The sequence below is a fragment of the Vombatus ursinus genome, unplaced genomic scaffold, assembly GCF_900497805.2.
Source record: "Vombatus ursinus unplaced genomic scaffold, bare-nosed wombat genome assembly UNPS02014816.1, whole genome shotgun sequence".
NCBI lineage: Eukaryota > Metazoa > Chordata > Mammalia > Diprotodontia > Vombatidae > Vombatus > Vombatus ursinus.
The window spans coordinates 7,007,841-7,027,907 of record NW_020954594.1 but is presented as its reverse complement, the minus strand read 5'-3'; the positions used below and the strand labels follow the sequence as shown (position 1 = coordinate 7,027,907).

The window sequence follows — 20,067 nt, the reverse complement described above, 5'->3', positions numbered from 1 at the left end:
TTTAAAAAACAGTAAAGTAGTATTTTAAAATAACTGACATTCATACAGCACTTGCAAGTTTGCAAAGTGCTTTACATATTTCATTATCACAACTCTGAGGTGTAATGTTATTCTCATTTTACAAATGAGGAAACAGGCTTAGGTATTAAGTGACATGAGCCATAGTCATACAACTAATAAGTTGAAAGGCTGGACTCTCAGAAGATTAGTCATTGGTGATTCATCATTAACTTGTAAGGAGGTCTCCACCTTAGTATCCCAGGGTTCACTGCTTGGCCCTGTGCTGTTTAACATTTTTATCTCTAACTTCAGTACAGACATAGATGAAATGCTTATCAGATTTACAACTAACATAAAGGTACATTAGAACAGTTCCTACACTGAAGGACAGAATTACGATACGAAATGCCTGGAGAGGTATCTGAAAAAAGAACTGGAAGCTTTAATGGAGTACAAGCTCAATTTGAGATAGGGTGATATGAAGCCTAGGAAACTAAGTCAGTATTGGTCTACAGTAAGAGAATACTTTTCCAGAGTAAAGATGCACAGGTCAGATCACATCTGGAATATTGTTTAGGTAGGGCATAAATAAGTTAGGAAGTGTCCAAAGGAGGGCAAGCAGAATGGTGAAGAACTTCATGTCCATGTCATATTAAGATTAGTTAAAGAAACTAGGGATGGTTAGCCTGTAGAAGAGAGGACTCAGAAAGGATGTCATAGCTGCCTTTAAAGTATTTGAAGAGTGTTATGTAGAAGAAGGGATAGATTACTTCTGTTTGATCCTAGAATGCAGAATTAGATGCAGTGTGTTAGAGTTGAAAAGAGACAAGTTTAGGCCTCGTGTCAGGAAAAACTTCTTAACAATTTGAGCTATTCCGTAGGAAAATGGGCTTTCTAAGAAGGCTTCAGAGGACATTTCCTGAAATTCTGTGACTCCTTAGTTAAAGGTTGGAAATTGCTATAGATGATGTGTTAACAGAAGAAAGACTTTTTGTTATAAGGCAACCAATCAGAGAAGATCCCCAGACATTATGACTTGGGACATTGTCAGAGTTTTCTAATTCCTCGTAGGGAATAACCTGACTACCCACTCATTCTTTGAACCTGATGTAATACAATTATCCCTATAGAATCTATTCAAGAAAAGGAAAAACTGTCAGCGGAAATAATTACAGAAGTCTGTCTCCGATTTTATTTTTTCTGTCTCAGAACCCAAAGTGACTGAAGAAGAGGAAAGCAACTTCAGTTCTCCACTGATGTTTTGGTTGCAGCAAGAACAGAAGCGGAAAGAAAGCATTGGAGAGAAAAAGCCAAAGAAAGGGCTTGTTTTTGAAATATCAAGTGATGATGGTTTTCAAATTTGTGCAGAAAGTATTGAAGGTATGTGGCCTGAAGTGTTTGGCTGCGCCATAATGTTCAGAAGATCCTACCATCATAATCTATTTCAGCCTGATAGGGATTTTGGAGATCAGTGAATCAACTAATATTTATGGAGTACTAACTGTATTGGGCACTATGACGGATACTGTAAGGGTTCAAAACAGTGTAAGAGTGGCTACTCAGTTGAGACTTTTTTTTTAATGCAACATAAGACACAGGCCATACCACGTCTTCATCCAGTTCACAGCCTAGTTAGGGAAACAATAACCATGTAAGACTTTATTTCAAGTAAGTGGTTTAAACAGTAAGTACTGAAGAAGTTAAGAGAAGGGAGAAATCTTGAGTTTGAGTAATCAGGGAACATGCTCAAATTGGATTTTGAGAGTTACATAGGATTTAGATAGGCTTCCAGAGGAATTTGGGAAGAACTTCCTTTTCAGAAGAGCACAGGCCCCAAGGCAAGACTGCAAGATAAATACTGGAGACAAGGACTGCACCATAATTCTGGCTGGAGGAGAAGGCTGTTCTTGAAAGTAATAAGATTGAAAAGAGCAGGCCTTGAATGCCACATTAAGGAGTTTGTAGTTTATTTTATGTGGGAGCCATCAAATGTTTTTGAATAGGGGAAATGCCACAGAGAGAACAATATTTTACTAAAATCTAGTAGAAGCTTGCAAGATGGATAGTACTGGGAGAACTGTTAGTACAAATAGAAAAAATGAAAGAAGTAACTAGTTTTATTGGTGGGTAAATTATGCATTCAGTTTTAAATATAGGACATAGCATAGATCAGGAATTTATAGGGACCTCAGAAGCCATCTGGTGCAACCTTCCCCATCCCCATTTTACAAATGTTGAACTTGAGAGGATAAGATATTCAAGGAACAGTGTCCAGAAGTTGAGGATCAAAATCAGAGTTTAAATGATCTATAGAAAGGAACATTACTTAACAAAATAGGACTAGAGTTTGAGAGAGAGATCAGGTATAGATTTGGGAGTTACCTCCACAGAGGTGAAAATTTTAACATTAGATGAACTTTCCCAGGGTAGAAGGTCTGTGTGGAGAAGAGAGGACCAGGGACTGAATCTTTGGAGAATGTACTTAGTTTATAGGATGGGAAGAAGTTATATACTTGCTGAAGAATGCTTTGGGCAGGGACAGGAATAAAGTGAATACTATCAGGCACTAAAGTTAAAGACCGAAATCATACAACTTAGAGATACAGATTCTTTGGGAAATCTGTAGAATTGGCATTTCCTCCATTCCTGCTGTTATTGCCCTGTCTTCCCTTATAGAAGCTCTGGTAGGCATTGCACTTTCTGGTTATATACCAAATTGGCTTAAAGGTGAAAGGAAAGCAACCCCAAGTTGTCTTAGCTCCTAAACATATAAGACTGTACAGGCTACTAAAATGACAAGAAATGTACTTAAAAGTTTTGTTACAAGGGCAGCTAGGTGGCGCAGTGGGTAGAGCTCCAGCCTTGGAGTCAAGAGGACCTGAGTTCAAATCCTGCTTCAGACACTTGACTCTTACTATCTGTATGACCCTGGGCAAGTCACTTAGTCCTGATTGCCTCACCAGAAAAGCAGAGCAAAAAAAAAAAAGTTTTTTTACCTGTTCCTTAATATCATTACAGATGCATGGAAATCATTGACAGATAAAGTTCAGGAAGCCCGATCCAATGCTCGTCTAAAACAGCTTTCATTTGCAGGTAAAGTTATTGGCTTGTTCCTCTCTCAGACATTCCAGTAGATTGTTGATTTGAACCAATATATAATTGATTGTATGTGGAAGCGTGTCAAGGTAAGTATACTTTGAAAGTCTAGTCTATTCTAGTAACTCAGGAGATATGAGGAAAAATCCTTAGAAGTGAAAGGGAAGGGTAAGCCTTTGTGAAAAAATGTGAAGTCCTTTCTATGCTAGAGTATGCTTTGATATCCACGTAGTTTGCTTTTCTATAAAGTTAGGCTTAGTGTTCCATTTGGACTTCCCAAGTTTTGTTCATGAAGATGTTAGTGAGCTGAAAATCTGGCCAGCCTTCTCTGTGGCACTGAAACAGATCACGTCCTTCTGAATTTGTCAGGGAGGATTATTAATCAAACATATAATGCCAGCTTCTAGCTTTTGTTTATAGTCCAGGTTCTATAGTGGCTTTGGAAGATTTTTCTGTAGTTTGGCTATCTTTTGAATATTACAGTTTCCTGTTACCAACCGTAATGCTTATGATCTTTGCAGGTGTGAATGGCTTGAAGATGCTAGGGATTCTTCATGATGCAGTTGTGTTCCTAATTGAGCAGCTTTCTGGGGCCAAGCATTGTCGGAATTATAAGTTTCGATTCCACAAACCAGAGGAGGCCAATGAACCCCCCTTGAATCCTCATGGGTCAGCCAGAGCTGAAGTCCACCTGAGGCAAGTGCCATTCACCCATGGCTTGGAAAGTAGTTTCAGATCTTAGTTTGTAAATAAATGCCGCTGATGTCATCTTTTTCTTGGGATTTTCTCAACTATCACTTTCATTTCCAGCATGCCTGCCTCAGGCATTCCTCTAAATATTCTTTGATCTTTGATTCCAGGAAATCAGCATTTGACATGTTTAACTTCTTGGCTTCTAAACATCGACAACCTCCTGAATATAACCCAAATGATGAGGAAGAAGAGGAAGTACAGCTGAAGTCAGCTAGGTAAGCAATTAAATAGAAAACTAATTAAGTTAAGGCAAAGGGAGGAGGTAGGATGAGAGAAAGATGCTAAATTTGTCTCTTGTTGCTACAGCAATAGAAGAAAATTCATAACCTGCTTTAATTAGAATTCCAGAGTTGCACAGAAAAAAAAGAGAGAGAGTGACTGAGACATGAGTGACATGGTAACAGTGGCTAATTAGCAGAAAATTTGATTCTGTGAAGCTGATCTGAAATTCATATCACTTTAAATTGGTGTTTTTGTTTGATTATTAGTTTCTATCCTCTTGTATAGATGTACTGTACAGTGAGGATGTCGATTCTGTTTGATTCTTCCAAACCCCCCTAATAGTCACTGTTACCACCTTCATTTCCATCGCCAGAAAGCATTTATGTGTTTAATTGTACATGTTCCTATGCGAGACACTGTGCAAAGAGAACCACATAGTCATTATCTGTGTCTTCCAGGAGCTTTAGTCCAAGACTTTGCCAGAGTAGTCTCTTCCATGAAGAAGTGTGGTTAAAAGTATATCCTGCTGTCTTTCAGAAGGGCGACTAGCATGGATTTACCCATGCCCATGCGTTTCCGGCACTTAAAGAAGACTTCCAAGGAAGCAGTTGGGGTCTACAGGTATGGTTGAAACCCTGAAATCTTTTCTAAAATCAGAGTGGAACAAATAGGTAAAGTAGGGTTCTTTTATAGATGGCAGTGGGTACAAATTACAGCTATTTTTGGTAGCTGACTAAAGGATCCTCGCTTAACAAATTTACTGACTGTTCAGACTTCCACTTCACATCATATCTGTTCATCAGGAACAGAGAACAACTTCTGTAAGGCATATAGATCTGAATTTTGCTTCCTCCGAGGGAGAAACATTGGCAGATTGTGGTGGAATTATTGGCAAATTTCAGCTAATTGAATGTCAGCTAAAGGGACTCTTTTTGTTTCTGTTCATGTCCTAGGTCTCCCATCCATGGCCGGGGCCTGTTCTGTAAGAGAAACATTGATGCAGGTGAGATGGTGATTGAGTATGCAGGCAACGTCATCCGTTCCATACAGACTGACAAGAGAGAGAAGTATTATGAGAGCAAGGTGAGATAGACTCTGTCACTGTCGCTGCCCATTTCGCCTGTTGTAGGCAAGAGAAAAGATGAGTGTGGAATAACATAAAGAAAAAGAAAATGCTGTTATGTTCTTTTAAAAGGCTTACTATTAGCTACATTTCAGCACAAGCAGCCAGCATAAGCACAGATTAGAAATCAGAGTTGAAATTAAGGGGGCTGGTAAAAATGCAGTGTCCCTAAAGTTGAAGTTGAGGGGGCCCTAGTAGAAACCTAGAGATGTTTACCAAGGGCACACAACTACATTTTTCAGGGCTTTGCCTGCCTTCCTAGTTGAATGGAGAAACCACTGTAGTGAAATTTACATGAAACATCTTGAGGTATGCTCACCAGGAGAGGCACATCAGCATAACTGGGGTTTTGACCAGCATTCAGATTTAATCAGCTTTAGCTGGGGCCATATATAGTATAAAAAGAGGGGAAGGTAAAAGTCCCAAACTTGAGTTGCAACCAACACTTTATTCTCTCTCTCCCTCTCCTGGGCATATAGGGCATTGGCTGCTACATGTTCCGCATTGATGACTCAGAGGTAGTGGATGCCACCATGCATGGGAATGCTGCACGATTTATCAACCATTCATGCGAACCCAACTGCTACTCTCGAGTCATCAACATTGATGGGCAGAAGCATATTGTCATCTTTGCAATGCGTAAGATCTACCGTGGAGAGGAACTCACTTATGACTATAAGTTCCCCATTGAGGATGCCAGCAATAAGCTGCCCTGCAATTGTGGCGCTAAGAAATGCCGAAAGTTCCTAAACTAAAGTTGCTCTTTTTCCCATTCTTCATTGTGGGAGTTGCAAGACCCAGGGCCACCCAGAGCAATGCTGAAGGCTTTTTACAGCAGCCGAGGGTTTCAGGATTAGGTGGGCTCAGTTGAGGGATCTCCATTATGGCTGAGCTCCCTTCCCTTGTGTCCCATCTTCACATCATGCAGTGTGATCATAATCCTGGTGAGAGGTGAGGTCACGAAGAGAAGATTGGTGATGGACTTTCTTTCTGGCACCTCTGGAATTCGCACACCAATATGAGGAGGGGAAAGGGGCTCCTAACAGATTTACCTGGAGAGAGCCTGTGAAGGATTTTATCAGGAGAAATGGGATTTTCCTGAGCATCTCCCTAGGGGAAGTTGGTATCTTGCTGCCAGCCTCTGCTTGGTTCATTTCCTAAGCACTGTTAGTGAGGTGGCCAGAGTGGCCAAGCAGGGTTGAGAAAACAGTACAGGTCAGACACCTCAGAGTTGGCTGGCCAGGCCCAGCCTACATCTATCTCTTGATTGAAAGAAATGTTTAATGATTTTTCCTTAGCGCCCTCCCACATAAGAATTCATTTCTGGTCAGGAGGCAGGGTTCCTAGCACCTTTGTTGACCAAAAGGGCTGTGTTGGGGTTGTGCCAATGAATTACCAAACACTTGAGCCTGCCTATAGGCTTTGTAGTGGGAGTGTTACCCCCATAAGCCTTATTTCAACCAGTCACTTTTCTTGACAGTAGGAGCAGCTTCCTTCCCTCTCCCATTCCTCTCTTCATTCCACTTTTCTCTTGGCTTCCATCCCAACACTTCTCCATTATTTTTTCTGGGTGGTGGGTGAAGTTGGCTCTCTATTCAAGGACACACACCCCACTGGGCACGATTTGTGTCTACAAAAAAAATCCTTTGAGCTAGTAAGCACTGCTGAGGAGATGTGGACACAAGCCACTAAAAATAGATAAGTTTGGGAGGAATCTTTACCAGCCCAAGCTCCAGTGAAAATTTAAGAAAAGAAAAGAAAAATGTAGCATGGGTTGTTTTAAGAGGGAAAAATACTTAAATAGGATTTGAATCATGCAGCTCACTAAGAATTTCATATCCAAGTTGATGATATCCTTCCCCCTTCCACGCCCCCATTGCTAGGATACAGTTACTTTGATTTATTCTTTGATAAGACATAGGAAGGCCAAATTCCTAAATGGCCAATCTCCATTGAAAGCTAAAGGCAGAACACTAAGGTTGCAAGACCCTGAGGGAGTAGGTTACCATGCATTGAGGGAGCTCTACCATCTGTGCAAAATCTCTTGTCAGAGCAGATGAAAATCACACTACTGCCGAGGTTCCTCCTCTAGAACATGGTCAAAGCAGCATCAGACTGACTTCTCTCTCCTTCTTTCCTTCTTTCCTTTCCCCTTCCCCAAGACAGTGTCCTGAATCTGTTAAATTAAGTCATTGGATTTTACTCTGTTCTGTTTACAGTTTAATATTTAAGGTTTTATAAATGTAAATATTTTTTGTATATTTTTCTATGAGAAGCACTTCATAGGGAGAAGCACTTATGACAAGGCTATTTTTTAAACCGTGGTATTATCCTAATTTAAAAGAAGATCTGTTTTTAATAATTTTTTATTTTCATAGGATGAAGTTAGAGAAAATATTCAGCTGTACACGCAAAGTCTGATTTTTTTTTCCTGTCCAGTTTCTCCCACCCCCCCAACCCCTGCCCTCAGAAGGTATACTTTTTTTGTTTATCATGTAAGCTTGTTCATGCCTTGTTGACTTAGGTAACTGTTTCCTGGGTTGCTCCTAGATTATAGAGAAGGAAGGTGGTCACCTAAATACATTGGGCTTCTCACTTCTCTCCTTCCTCTACAAAGTTCCCAGCAGGCTACATTACTATCTTGGTACAATTCTTCTTTCACCCCCTTCCCAAAATGCATCTCTTTTTCTCTGGTTCCAGCCTCAGGGCAAGAGGCAGACTTTCGTACTTCCCCAGTCTCTTCTACTTCAGAGTTAGAAAACAAGAGCTTAGATGGCAGGCAACTTGACATTTTTCCATCTCCATCTGCCTCATTTGTAGCCTCCGTTTATCTCTGCTTCCATTCTCCCCACCAAGTCCTCATATCTGCAAAAAAATCTTACTGACCCCCTAGACACTTCCAGGGTGGCCCAATGGAACTAAAGCACAGTCAGATCATTCACAGAGAAACAGGTTTTCTCTCTGTCTTGGTTACTGGGCTTCAAAACAGTTCAGTCCGGCAGGGGATCAATAATGGCTCTCAGTGGGACACTCTTCCTGGCCACAAGAAGTCCACCCTTTGGAAACTTAACAAAGCAATATCACTCAGCCCAGCGTACTCTGCCCCAGGACCCATGGTTCAGCCTGCGCCCTCCAATCTGGGCTCCCTTATCTCCTGTGACCTTAAGAACTTCTCCTGGTGGCTCTGCTGAAACACCATCGCTCTCGCCAGCACTGTGGACAGGATGGCAAAGGCTACCTTGTCTGCATGGAGAGGGGCCAGCAGTGGGCTGAGAAGATCAGTCCACTCAGATCTCACCTTCCCTCTTTCTTCAGTCCATGACAAGATACGGTGACTCAAGGGGTTCCACTAGTATCTAATTTTCTTTCTTATTGCACTGTGTGAGGTTTTTTTGTAAATCTTACTTTTTTCCTTCTTGTTTCAAAACAAAACAAAAAAACCTTAGGCTGCATTTATTACTGAAATGATTGATGCACTGATGGGTCAGGAATTCACTCTAAGAAGACCCAAAGGCCAGTCAGGGATGGGGAGAACTCAGCTGAATAGACCTAATTGCTGCCCTATTAGGCAGTGCTATACTATGAGAGACCCCCTTCTCATTCCTTTCCCACCATACTCTGGGTATTAGGAAGAAAGTTATATCCTAATCCCACCCTGGTAACCCAGAAGCTGAGAAAGCCCCTCTGTGAGTGACTACAGCTCATTCTTGAGCCCATTGCCAAAAATTCAGCAGCATGGGAATGAGAAAGAGGGTCACTAACAGAAGTAGGAAAAGAAGGGGGTTAAGTAATAAATAAACACAAAATGCCTCTGAGTTCATCTTGAAAAGTATCCAGAGGATTTTAGCACAGAAATTCAGACTGAGCAAACAGCATTGGGTCATTCCTAAGAATCTTTCAAGAAGCTTCCTTCAGAAATTCCCAAGCCCCTGAGGAGTAATAATTGTGTCTCTGGTTAGTTCTCCATGAGAGAGCCAGTTCACTTAAATAGCTTTGCTGCTAGAACCTTCTTGTGGCTGCATTAACTGGTGGCCATTGCAGCCAGTGAAAACTATTCCAGTATCAGAGCGGCTGCATGGCACTGACACTTTGGCCAGGTCTTCTTGGTCCTTTTGCCTCTCCTCCATAACCGTCCACCACCACCACGATCTCCAGCACAGCCCCTCCAGCTTTCAGATCATTAACGAGTTTGGAGGAGAGAAGCCTTGGCAGCTACTATTAATTTTTCAACCAGACTCATTGACATGTGCAGGATCTAGTCCACCACCCTGCTTACCTCTGTCCTACCCTGGCCAATTCAGTAAGCACCATGCAGCTCCCTTGATTGAAAAAAAAAATAGATTTTAAAAAATGAATGTATCTTTTTAAAGGACTTCTGTTCAATCACAAATATCTGAAAATACTAAAGGTCAAAACCTTGTTGGGTGTTTGTTGAATTTATTTGGGGGAGGGAGGGAGGGAAGGGGATATTTGTAACAATTTTTTTTCTCAAAGGAAAAAGCGGGTCATTGTAAAGGGCTGAGTGTAAACTTTGTTTCATTTTCTTCATTTCAAAGCAATACAAGGTTATTGAGCAGATGGTTTTGTGCCGAATCTTGAATGCCAGTCAAGTCCAGACTTCTTACTGGTTTCACACACTCTGAAAACTTGCAAGTTTTTTTTGAATTTTCAAATAAATATAAATATATATATAGGAACTAATATAGTAATGCACCATGTAACAAAGCCTAGTTCAGTATCAGTCCATGGCTTTTAACTCTCTTAACACTATAGATAAGGATTGTGTTACAGTTGCTAGCAGAGGCAGGAAAATGTCAGTCTGGTGTTCCTCTGGGTCCCCAAAGGCAAAAAAGAAAAAAAACAACCAAATTGCAAAAGTATCATCTAATAGGGATGCATCAACCAGCCCACACCAGGGGTTGGAAAGAATTGCACAAACCATGTCACCTGGAGCTTCTCTGCTGAGGATTTTTCTGCCCATGAATGTTACCAGTCAGTACCTGTACTTCTTGTTTCTCTATTTTTGGTTTTGAATGTTGGGATTACCACCTGCATTTAGGGGGGAAAAATTGTGTTCTGTGCTTTCCTGGTATCTTGTTCTGAGGTACTCTAGTTTTGTCTATCAACCAAGAAAATATACTTGTGGTGTTTCTTTTATTGAACTTTCAACAGTCTCTTTAGTAAATACAGGTAGTTGAATAATTGTTTCAAAAACTAAACAGATGACAAAATTCTGTTCCAGAAATAAGACATTTCTTAACTTTATCATGTATAACAGATCTTTTTGTTTTTATTTTTTTCCTTGTGTTCTTCCAAGCTTCTGGTTTAGGGGGGGAAAGAAAAAATAAAAAGGAATGTGTCTAAAGTCCATCAGTGTTAACTCCCTGTGACAGGGATGAAGGAAAATACTTTAATAGTTAAAAAAATAATAATGCTGAAAGCTCTCTACGAAAGACTGAATGTAAAAGTAAAAAGTGTACATAGTTGTAAAAAAAAAAGGAGTTTTTAAACATGTTTATTTTCTATGCACTTTTTTTTATTTAAGTGATAGTTTAATTAATAAACATGTCAAGTTTATTGCTGCAGACAGTGGAACTTTATTTCCTTTCGGCAGAGGGATAGTTTGGGAGGTTTGGTATGGGACTTCAGGCCAAAGTGCTTGTCATTTTTCCTTTTTTGAGAAGTGGAAATCACTAAAAATATTCCCCATATCTATTCAAGTGTGATTCAGGGGAAGAGTGCTGGGTTGTGAGTCAAAGGACCTGGCTATAATGCTCTGCTACGTAGTTCTTACATGACCTTGGGCAACCTCGGCCTCACTTTCCTCATCTTAAAAACAAGGCCTCCGCAGACTCTTCCGTTTGCAAATCTGTCGTCCTGGGGCTCCTCCTCTTGCTTTACCAAGCCTCATACTCAGTCCCATTCAACTCTCTTCCCTTTTTGCAGGGGAAGCAACTGAATTGGAGAAGAGATAATATTTCCTTTTGATTCTGCTCATCCTCCCTCCTTTTTCCAGTTATTTAATACAGCAAATATTTATTAAGCTCCTACTGCTTTGCAGAACACTGTGTTACCTACTGAAAAAGGTAATAGTGGGTAAGATTGTCATTTGCTAGAAGGAGCTTGTGGTCTATTAAGTGAATTAATACTCTAAGCACAACTACAGTTCATAATTATTATAATTGCATTAGAGGTGTAGGATTGTTACTGATTTACCCCCAGATACACAGGATGAAAAGCAATGAAGAAACAATACTGGTGTTTCTCACTAATGGGGAAAACTTATCCAGAAGTAGTGGAATGAAAGCCAACATGGCACAGTGGATGTAACACAGGATTTGGAGTCAGGAAAAGCCAAGTACAAATCCTGCCTCAGTTATTTACTAGCTATATTAAACTGAACAGGTCAATCATTTTTTCGCTCGAGTTTCCTTATTTATAAAATAATTGGGTTAATTACCTCTCATTTCTTCTGGTCCTATATATCTGTGATCCTATTTAATGCCAGAGAGTCATAGGTAACTAAAACTCTCCCAATAACCTAGAAATCAGTTCTGCCATCATCCAAACCACATTAAGCCTAAAGTTTGATGTCCTTAAGTCCTGTCACCCTCCTGCAGGGCATAGCTGAATAAATGTTTGAAAACATTCTGCCAGTCTTTCATTAACTCCAGGATAGATCACATTGCAATGAAGGCCCTGGTAGTGGGGGAGGAAGGAAGGATTGTCTTCAAATAGTGTCCTGTTTACCTCCCAGTGATTGGCTGTTTAGCCCCTCCCAGTTTCCTCCCCTCACAACTCTTATCTTTGGGTCACTGCCTTGGGCTGAGCTCTTCTTAACCATGGGGACTCCAAATGATCAAGCAGTATTGAGAGCAATCTTCAGCCCAGACACCCCATTTGGAGATGTGCCTGGGTGGGAACTTGAAGAAGATCAAATAGAGAAAAATCAGGTGGAAGATGAAGGTGAGAGTTCTTTCCCGTGTAACCTTGGGCCTGTCACTTCATCTCTGAGCCTTGGTTTCCTTAATTCTAAGATTGGACTAAATTGCTACGGTCCCATTCCTACTTAGAGTCCTGTGGTCCCTACAACAAATCTGGCCTAGAAATTTGGGATTTAGACCAGAAGCTTCCCCCATCTGGAAAGGGTTTGACACCTTTTATTATCTGTGCCCTCCCTTCTTCTCTGGGAGAAGGGAGATTGTTAATCCAAGGGCTTAGTGTGAAATCCCCAGGAAACCAGTTAGAGACTAATTGTGTCAAATTGTGCCTAGCCTGCTGTCAGTGTAGTTTAGCACAGAGCCCCCACTATCTAGCATTAGAATCCATCTTGGGGACCAGCCTCACACATATGAAACCTTTTTCTCTTACTATCACAAACCACCTGGCCAAAGTTGAATGCAAAAATGGGCACCCATTTTCCACATCCTTGCCAGTATTTATCATTAGTGGAAAAGGTAGTGGAGTAGAGAGTGGAAAAGGATGTTACCTGGTAGAAGTGGAGATCTGTGTTAGGTGGAGGTGAGATGGAAGAAGCCAATCTCTGGAGCAAAGGAGTGCCATGAATAGCAACTTTGTGATGTAGTCCCAACCTGATGTGTATCTACAGCTACTAAGCCGATTCTTCCCTATTAGAGTATACTTGCCCAGTCATCAGGGGTAGAGTTCTGTCATGGTTCAGAAAAAGACTGGGCCATTTAAGTTCTATGGAGCCCCAAGGGCTATTGGCAGTGAATGCTATGTTTGAGAGGGAGATGGAGAATGGGGTGAATCTGGTGCCAGAGAAGAATCTTGAGAACTGATCTAAACAGTACTAGGCTGAATATTGGAGTCTGGATCTCTAAGATCCCTCCCTTTCCATCTCCAAAAACTATAATGAGTCCACCCTACTTCGTTTGTTAATAAAAACAAACATCTACTAAGTACAAGGAACTGTGCTAGATCCAGTGAATACAGAAACATGGCTCCTGCCTTCCAGTTTACAATCTGGAGACTTCCACCTCTTTATGAAAAGATAAGTAATGATACAAGACAGTGTTAACGGTAAGTACTGTAGGATGTTAGTGATCATGGAGGATTGAGTGGCCTGGGAAGGCTTCATGGAGGTGGATTTTAGCGAGGTTTTGAAGGTTGGTCAGGATATTGATAATTGGGAGGGATAATAGGCAATAGAACTTCAAGCAGGGGAGTTATTTGGGTAAAAACATGGAGGCAGAAATGGAAGTAGTATGTTCTTGGTTTAATGAGTAAGTCCAGCTAGAGTAGAGGTTTCATGTGGGAGAGGAACAAGAGATGAGGCTGTGAAATTAACCAGTTAGAGCACGGAACACCTTGAATGCCAGATCAGAGCATGGACTTTACTGGATAAGATTCCTTTGTCCTTTGCCATCTATAGATACACATATATACTCCTGTCTCCAGGAAGACTTCACATGTACCCTGAAAAATGGCTCTCAAGCTGAATCTGAACAGGACAGGCAGCTTGGTGTGGAATGCACACTGAATTTAGAGCAGGAGTATCTGGGTTAAAATCCCAGTTAATCCTACTTGCTACCTCAGGGATGTTGAGTCAATCACTACTCCTCTGTGTCTCAAATTCCTTATCTGTAAAATGAGGTTGCTTCTTGCTCTAAATTCTAAGATCCCTTGATAAGCCACAGTAAACTGATGCCTCTCTACTACTTCAATCAGAGCAATCAATCAAGCAGATCAGTCCTCACCCTCCAGTGCCCACAGTCATGATCTCCCAAAACCTTTGACTGATTCCCCTTCATCTCTTCCCCCTGCTTCCCTGCTTCCTGGGTCACACACACTGGCAGATGACAGCTTCCCTGGGGACCTGCTGGAACAAGCCAAGAACCTAGAGTTACAGGGGGTGACAGCGGCTGAAGCCGGCAACCTGAGCACAGCTCTTGAGAGGTTCAGGCAGGCCATCAACCTACTGCCTGGCAGGGCCTCAGCCTATAACAACCGAGCCCAGGCCCGAAGACTTCAGGGAGATGTTGCAGGTGAGTAGATCTTGAGAGAGGAAGGTAAGGCAAGGATGCTAACCTCCAGAGAACCCTCTGAAAATTTGTCCAGGGATTGGTGCTGCCCAGACAATTACATATGAGGTGAGATCTGATGGGTTTCAGGGCACAGAAAGCAACACCATAGAAGAAAGGAGATAGGGTTATTTAGCCTGGAAAAGAGAAGCCTGGTGGCATGGGGACCAGCTACTCTACTTGTATGTAAACTTGGCAAAAAAACTTGTGTAAGTTATGTAATTATGTAAATTATGTCAGGTGTAAATAACTTAGAAACTCTATTGGGGTGGGGTAGGGAAACAAGTCTCAACTCTGGGTTTTGGCAGCAGGCACTAAAGGACATTGCTCATTGCCCTAGCTAGTTTGGACACTTGGCTATAACTTGTTGCCACTTCTGAATTCTGTATTCCTTCAATATCTGTGAGAGAGAAGGAGTCATGAAGCATATTCACCAATGGCCTAGGTTCCAGGTCCATGGAAAACTAACTGAGACTAGGGCACTTTGCTTCTGTCTTCTCAAGATTTCCAATATACTAGGCAATAGAAACACAAAAGGAAAATATGTCCTGGCTCTCTAGGAGTCTATAGTCTACTGGAGAATATGACGTGTAGAGGGATAAGTAAATATAGTAATTAGAGATGGGAGAAAGCATTAACAACTAGGGAGATTATAAAATGCTTTCTTTGGTACTCGGCAGCTAAGCTGAACCTCGAAGGAAGCTAATTCCTTTCTTGAAAGAAGGATTCCAAGAGGCAACAAGTGAGGAAGGAGGACATCCCAGGCATGGGGGGGATGGCCTAAGCAAAAGGAGGGAGAAGGAATGCATTCAGGTTACAAGTAGTTAGTTTGTCTGGAACTCGGAGAACATGAAGGGGATTATTACGAAGTTAACCTACATAGCATCTCTTCTGAACTCAGTTTTCCAACCTCAACTCAAACTTGTGTCCTGTGGTTAATGACATATCTCCTCAGTGTTCTATCGTCAGGTAACCCTGATGGGATGGGGTTACTGAGACTATTGCTATGAGCTCCCATCTGGTATGCTTCTTCTTCTAGAATCAATCAAACAGTAGGCATCAATTGGCTCTTACAAAAAGGTATTACTGAGAAGGTATAGCAATAAAAATTATAGAACATCCCCATGAATCAGGGGAACACTTTTCCTTGGGGACAGTAGGCTCAAGCTTAAAGTGATTTGTAAAAAAAAAAAAAAAAAAAATCCCTCCCCAATCCTTTGGATCCGCAAAGATCCAGCCCTTTCCACTCAGTTACCTCCTTGGTTCAGGGCTTTATCACTTCTTGCCTAGATCATTACAGTAACTGCCTAATTGGTCTCTTTGCCTGAAGTTTCCTCCCACTTCAATTTACTCTCTACACTGTGAAGTAATTTTCCTTAAGCCCAAATCTGACCATGTCACTGCCCTACCCAACTCCAGTGGCTTCCTATTGCCTCTAGAATCAAATACAAACCCTTTATGTTTAGCTTTTTTGTTTTGTTTTGTTTTGTTTTAGGCAATTGCGGTTAAGTGACTCGCCCAGGGTCACACAGCTAGTAAGTGTCAAGTGTTTGGTCTGAGGCCGGATTCGAACTCAGGTCCTCCTGACTTCAGGGCCGGTGCTCTATCCACTGCGCCACCTAGCTGCCCCTTATGTTTAGCTTTTAAAGCCCTCCGCAACTTTGCTCCCATCGACCTTTCCAGTCTCATTTGACATCACTCTTAGCTCTCAATACTTACATCCAACCAAACTGGCTTTCTCTGTTCCTCACACTCAATACTCCATTTCCTCTGTACCTTTGCATAAGCTGACCCTCTTGCCTGTGCACTACCTCCTCACTTCCATGTTATTCATTGCCTGTCTTCCTTCAAAATATAACTCAAGCACCATCTTCTACATGAAGCTTCTCCTGGTCCCTCAACTGCTAGTGCCTCCTGTTTCACACTGCTTTGTATTTATTTATTCTCTATATTTATTTTGTATTTACTTACATATGTCCTTGTCTCTTCTGTTAGAATTTAAGTTCCTTATGAGTCCAGATCATTTCTTTTATTATATCTGGTTTTGTTTTGTTTTGCTTTTTGGTGAGACAATCAGGGTTAAGTGACTTGCCCAGGGTCACACAGCTAATAAGTGTCAAGTGTCTGAGGCCAGATTTGAACTCAGGTCCTCCTGACTCCAGGGCCGGTGCTCTATCCACTGTGCCACCTAGCTGCCCCCTCTCTTTCACTTTTTAAAAAAGAGTAGTCCAGCAATATAATTTTAATTTGGAGATTTGGAGACAGTGTATGCATACCCAAGTAGTACACTTGGGGATATCAAATGAACCAAAAGAAGACCCTTACCACATTAATGTTAGTATTCATAGAGAGTTTATGGGAAAACATGGGAAATAGTCACACTGGATGAGAAGGTGTGATAATCTACCTGGTCACATACACTATTGGTACTTGGTCAAGTTATGGTTTCATTGATTTGGGCATTCCTTCCACTGGTGCAGATTCCAATCCCTTCGTGCTTTCTTATCCAGCGTGACTGTTTCCCATGTTTTCCCATAAACTCTATGAATACTAACATTAACATGTTAAGAGTCTTCCTTTGGTTCATTTGATATCCCCAAGTGTACTACTTGGGTATGCATACACTGTCTCCAAATCTCTTGAAGCATTCTTAATTCTTGAATAAAATATCTTCAGTGTACAGCTATCTTTCTGTTAGCATTCTGTAGCCTACATATGACCTGCCACACATACACATCTTTCCATTGTTTTTTATTATATTTTTAATAAAAAAAACATGATGGTCATGATGATTCAGTGTGGTATTGTTTAAAAGATGGGCTTTTGTGGTAGCACGCAATTTGGCACTTTTGAATGCACTTTGTGATTTCATAGTACTACTCTTAGCACTGAAGAAATGAGACCCCCGTACTTGGGAAGGCATGCTTTGGAGAACCCTGCTCATGCTCTTTATAAGGAGAAAAAAATATTAAGAGGTAGGAATGAGAGGAGAAACCCTTAAGCTGCCCTGTAGGTACTTTTTAATCCCCGTTTTACAGATTTGGAAACTGAGGATAAGAAAGGTTAAGTGGGGATAGCAAGGTGGTACAGTGGATAGAGCACCAACCCTGGATTCAGGAAGACCTGAGTTCATATCTGGCCTCAGACACTTGACACTTACTAGCTGTGTGACCCTGGGCAAGTCACTTCACCCCAATGCGTCGTGAAAAAAAAAAAAAGTAAAAGAAAAGAAAGGTTAAATGACTTGCCCAGGTCACATAGCCAGAAAGAATCTGAGGCAAGATTCAAACTTAGCGTCATACTCAGTTTTGCTGGGTAAGGTATTCTCTTTTTTTGGGGGGGGGGGTTGGGGAGGCAATGGGGGTTAAGTGACTTGCCCAGGGTCACACAGCTAGTAAGTGTTATCTGTCTGAGGTTAGATTTGAACTCAGGTCCTCCTGAATCCGGGGCTGGTGCTCTATCCACTGCGCCTGGGTAGGGTATTCTCTAGAAGCTTATAAACATTACCTCCTAGAATATTATATTCCAAGCTTTCTATTCCTTTATAATGATGGCTGTTAAATTATGTGTGATCTTTATAATGGCTCCATTATACTTGAATTCTTTCTTTCTGGTGGGTTGGAAAATATTTTTTCTTTGATCTAGAAGCTCTGGATTTGTTTTATAATTTCCTGGTTATTTTAATTTTGGGATTTATTTCAGGAGATGAGTGGTTGATTCCTTCTGATTCTCCTTTACCCTCTGTGAGAGATTTGGATGGTTTTCTTTCAAGATTTCTTGAAATATGATGTTTAGGCTGTTTTTTTTCATCGTGGTATTCTGCTAGTACAGTGATTCTTAAAATTTTTTTCTCCTTTTTCAGGCCAGTTGTTTTTGATATGAGATACCTTACATTTTTTATTGTCTCAGTCTTTCAAATTTGTTTTAATATTTCTTGTCTTATGGAATCGTTGACTTCTACTTGATCCATTCTAATTTTCAGGGAGTTTTTTCCCCAGGCAAGTTTTGTGTTTGTTGTGTGAATTTCCTTGTCAATTCTTTCTTGAATAGTTCTCATTTATTTTCCAATTTTCTCCTCAAGCATTCTCATTGTATTTGTAGAACATTTTAAAATCTTTAAAAAAAAAAAAAACAACTCTTGCTTCATCTCTTCTGGGAATTCTAGTTGGATTTGTGCCCAAGCTGTGTTTTTCTCTAAGACTTTGTTTGTAGGTGTTTTGGAGTCATACTCTTCTTCTGCATTCTTGCCACCGTGACAGCTCACTAAAGTGGGGCTCTTTTTTAGTTTGCCCATTCTTCCAGTCTACTCCCTGACTTCAGACTTGTTATTATCACTAGACGCTGCCATATTTCTGGGGGAAAGGTCTCTGCTTGTCCTGTTGCTGCTCTCTTAGGGTATGGAGTGTTGTGTTATTTGAGTATCTCAAGCACCAGCTGGGGATCTTCAAGCTTTCAGCGCTCCCAAAGTAGTCTGATCCAGGACAAAGTCTGTTTGCTAATCCCCTGCTCTGAGTTCCGTAGGTTCCTGACCTGGGCTTGGGTATGAACACCATGGACTGCTGCTGGACTCTGCCCCTGTGGTCCAGCTAGGAAGCTCAGTCATTTCAGAATGACAGAATCGTAGACTCCTCTTTGGTCTGGGGTTTCTGCGCTGGTCATTCCTCAGCAGACTGGGCTAAATGCTGGAGCTGAGACCCTGCTCTGCTCCTGGAGTCTGAGCCACACTGCTGCTGCTGGTTTCTGAACTTCCTTCTTTCTTAGTACACTTCCCATGGCCTTCCTGCCTGAGAACTCTGCTCCAAACTCAGGACCCCTTCTTGGCCCCTCCTGGACCTATGGCTTCGAAGGGGTTGGGGGGGGCACAAAGCTGCCAGTTGGCACCTTTTTCTATTGCAATGCCCCAATATGGGTCTGGGACCTCCTTTTGTTCTTGTTCATAATCTATTCCTGGGTGCTGGAATGTTCCTAGTGCAGTGTGTTCCTGGTCTGACCATGTGCCCAGTTTTCTCAGAACTATCTATCTATCTTTCTATTCTGACCTACACTGGACAAATGATTCAGGGTGACTTTTTATAGATTTTCCCATCAGGATTTGGTCTGGGGTATTTTCTAGATCTATTTGGAATTTTTATATTGTTTCCTGCTTTGTATTGTTGCCATCTTGTCTCTGCCAATAATACATGTTTAATCAAATTATGTGTATAGATAAGGGCCCCATACACTCTGGGGGGCTCCCATGATTTCTCAAATGAAATTGGACCCAATTTCCTCCTCCTATTCAATTCTGGACTCAGCTCATTGTCTGTCTGGAATATGTGTACAAGATATATCTACAACCAGATCTATTTCTATATCATTTCTATCTATATATCTATTACCTGTATCAATCCCTTGGACTACCTCAATGAACTTTCTATACAGCTGCATTTGATGATATAGGCAATATACATTTTCATAACAAATTTTATTTTTCAAGTACAGATGGTTAAAATAATTTTTAAATGGCTATGGCTTTCGATGAGGAGGTATCTCATTTTATTGAATTATTTAATCTACTCACATTTTAAAAAATTAATATATTTTCATTTATCAACAATCACTTCCATAAGCTTTTGAGTTTTAAATTTTTCTCTCCCTCCCTCCCACCTTCCTCCCCAAGACAGCGCACAATCTGATATAGGCTATACATATACACTCCTATTAAACATATAATCTACTCACATTTAAGGTTATGATTGTTAGGTTTGCATTTTCCTTCACTGATTTCTTTTGTACATTTTTGTTCTCCCACTTCTTTTAAGTCAGAACCTTTTGCCTGCACTTAGTTTT

General features: G+C 41.1%; 2 protein-coding genes across 3 annotated transcripts in view; both read left to right on the top strand.

The window, feature by feature from the left end:
* Nucleotides 1–10,779, top strand: part of KMT2A (lysine methyltransferase 2A) — a 52,721-nt gene extending 41,942 nt beyond the window's left edge. Inside the window, exons 28-34 of the mRNA XM_027835588.1 lie at nucleotides 1,210–1,380; nucleotides 3,019–3,093; nucleotides 3,618–3,792; nucleotides 3,957–4,064; nucleotides 4,609–4,692; nucleotides 5,025–5,154; nucleotides 5,674–10,779. Coding sequence (XP_027691389.1) covers nucleotides 1,210–1,380; nucleotides 3,019–3,093; nucleotides 3,618–3,792; nucleotides 3,957–4,064; nucleotides 4,609–4,692; nucleotides 5,025–5,154; nucleotides 5,674–5,949 — 1,019 coding nt within the window. The 3' untranslated portion in view covers nucleotides 5,950–10,779. The remainder of the gene's footprint in view (nucleotides 1–1,209; nucleotides 1,381–3,018; nucleotides 3,094–3,617; nucleotides 3,793–3,956; nucleotides 4,065–4,608; nucleotides 4,693–5,024; nucleotides 5,155–5,673) is intronic.
* Nucleotides 10,780–12,000: 1,221 nt separating this feature from the next.
* Nucleotides 12,001–20,067, top strand: part of TTC36 (tetratricopeptide repeat domain 36) — an 11,948-nt gene continuing 3,881 nt past the window's right edge. For both annotated transcript variants that reach the window (XM_027835491.1, XM_027835492.1), the window contains exons 1-2: nucleotides 12,001–12,160; nucleotides 14,014–14,202. In XM_027835491.1, coding sequence (XP_027691292.1) covers nucleotides 12,037–12,160; nucleotides 14,014–14,202 — 313 coding nt within the window. In that variant the 5' untranslated portion in view covers nucleotides 12,001–12,036. The remainder of the gene's footprint in view (nucleotides 12,161–14,013; nucleotides 14,203–20,067) is intronic.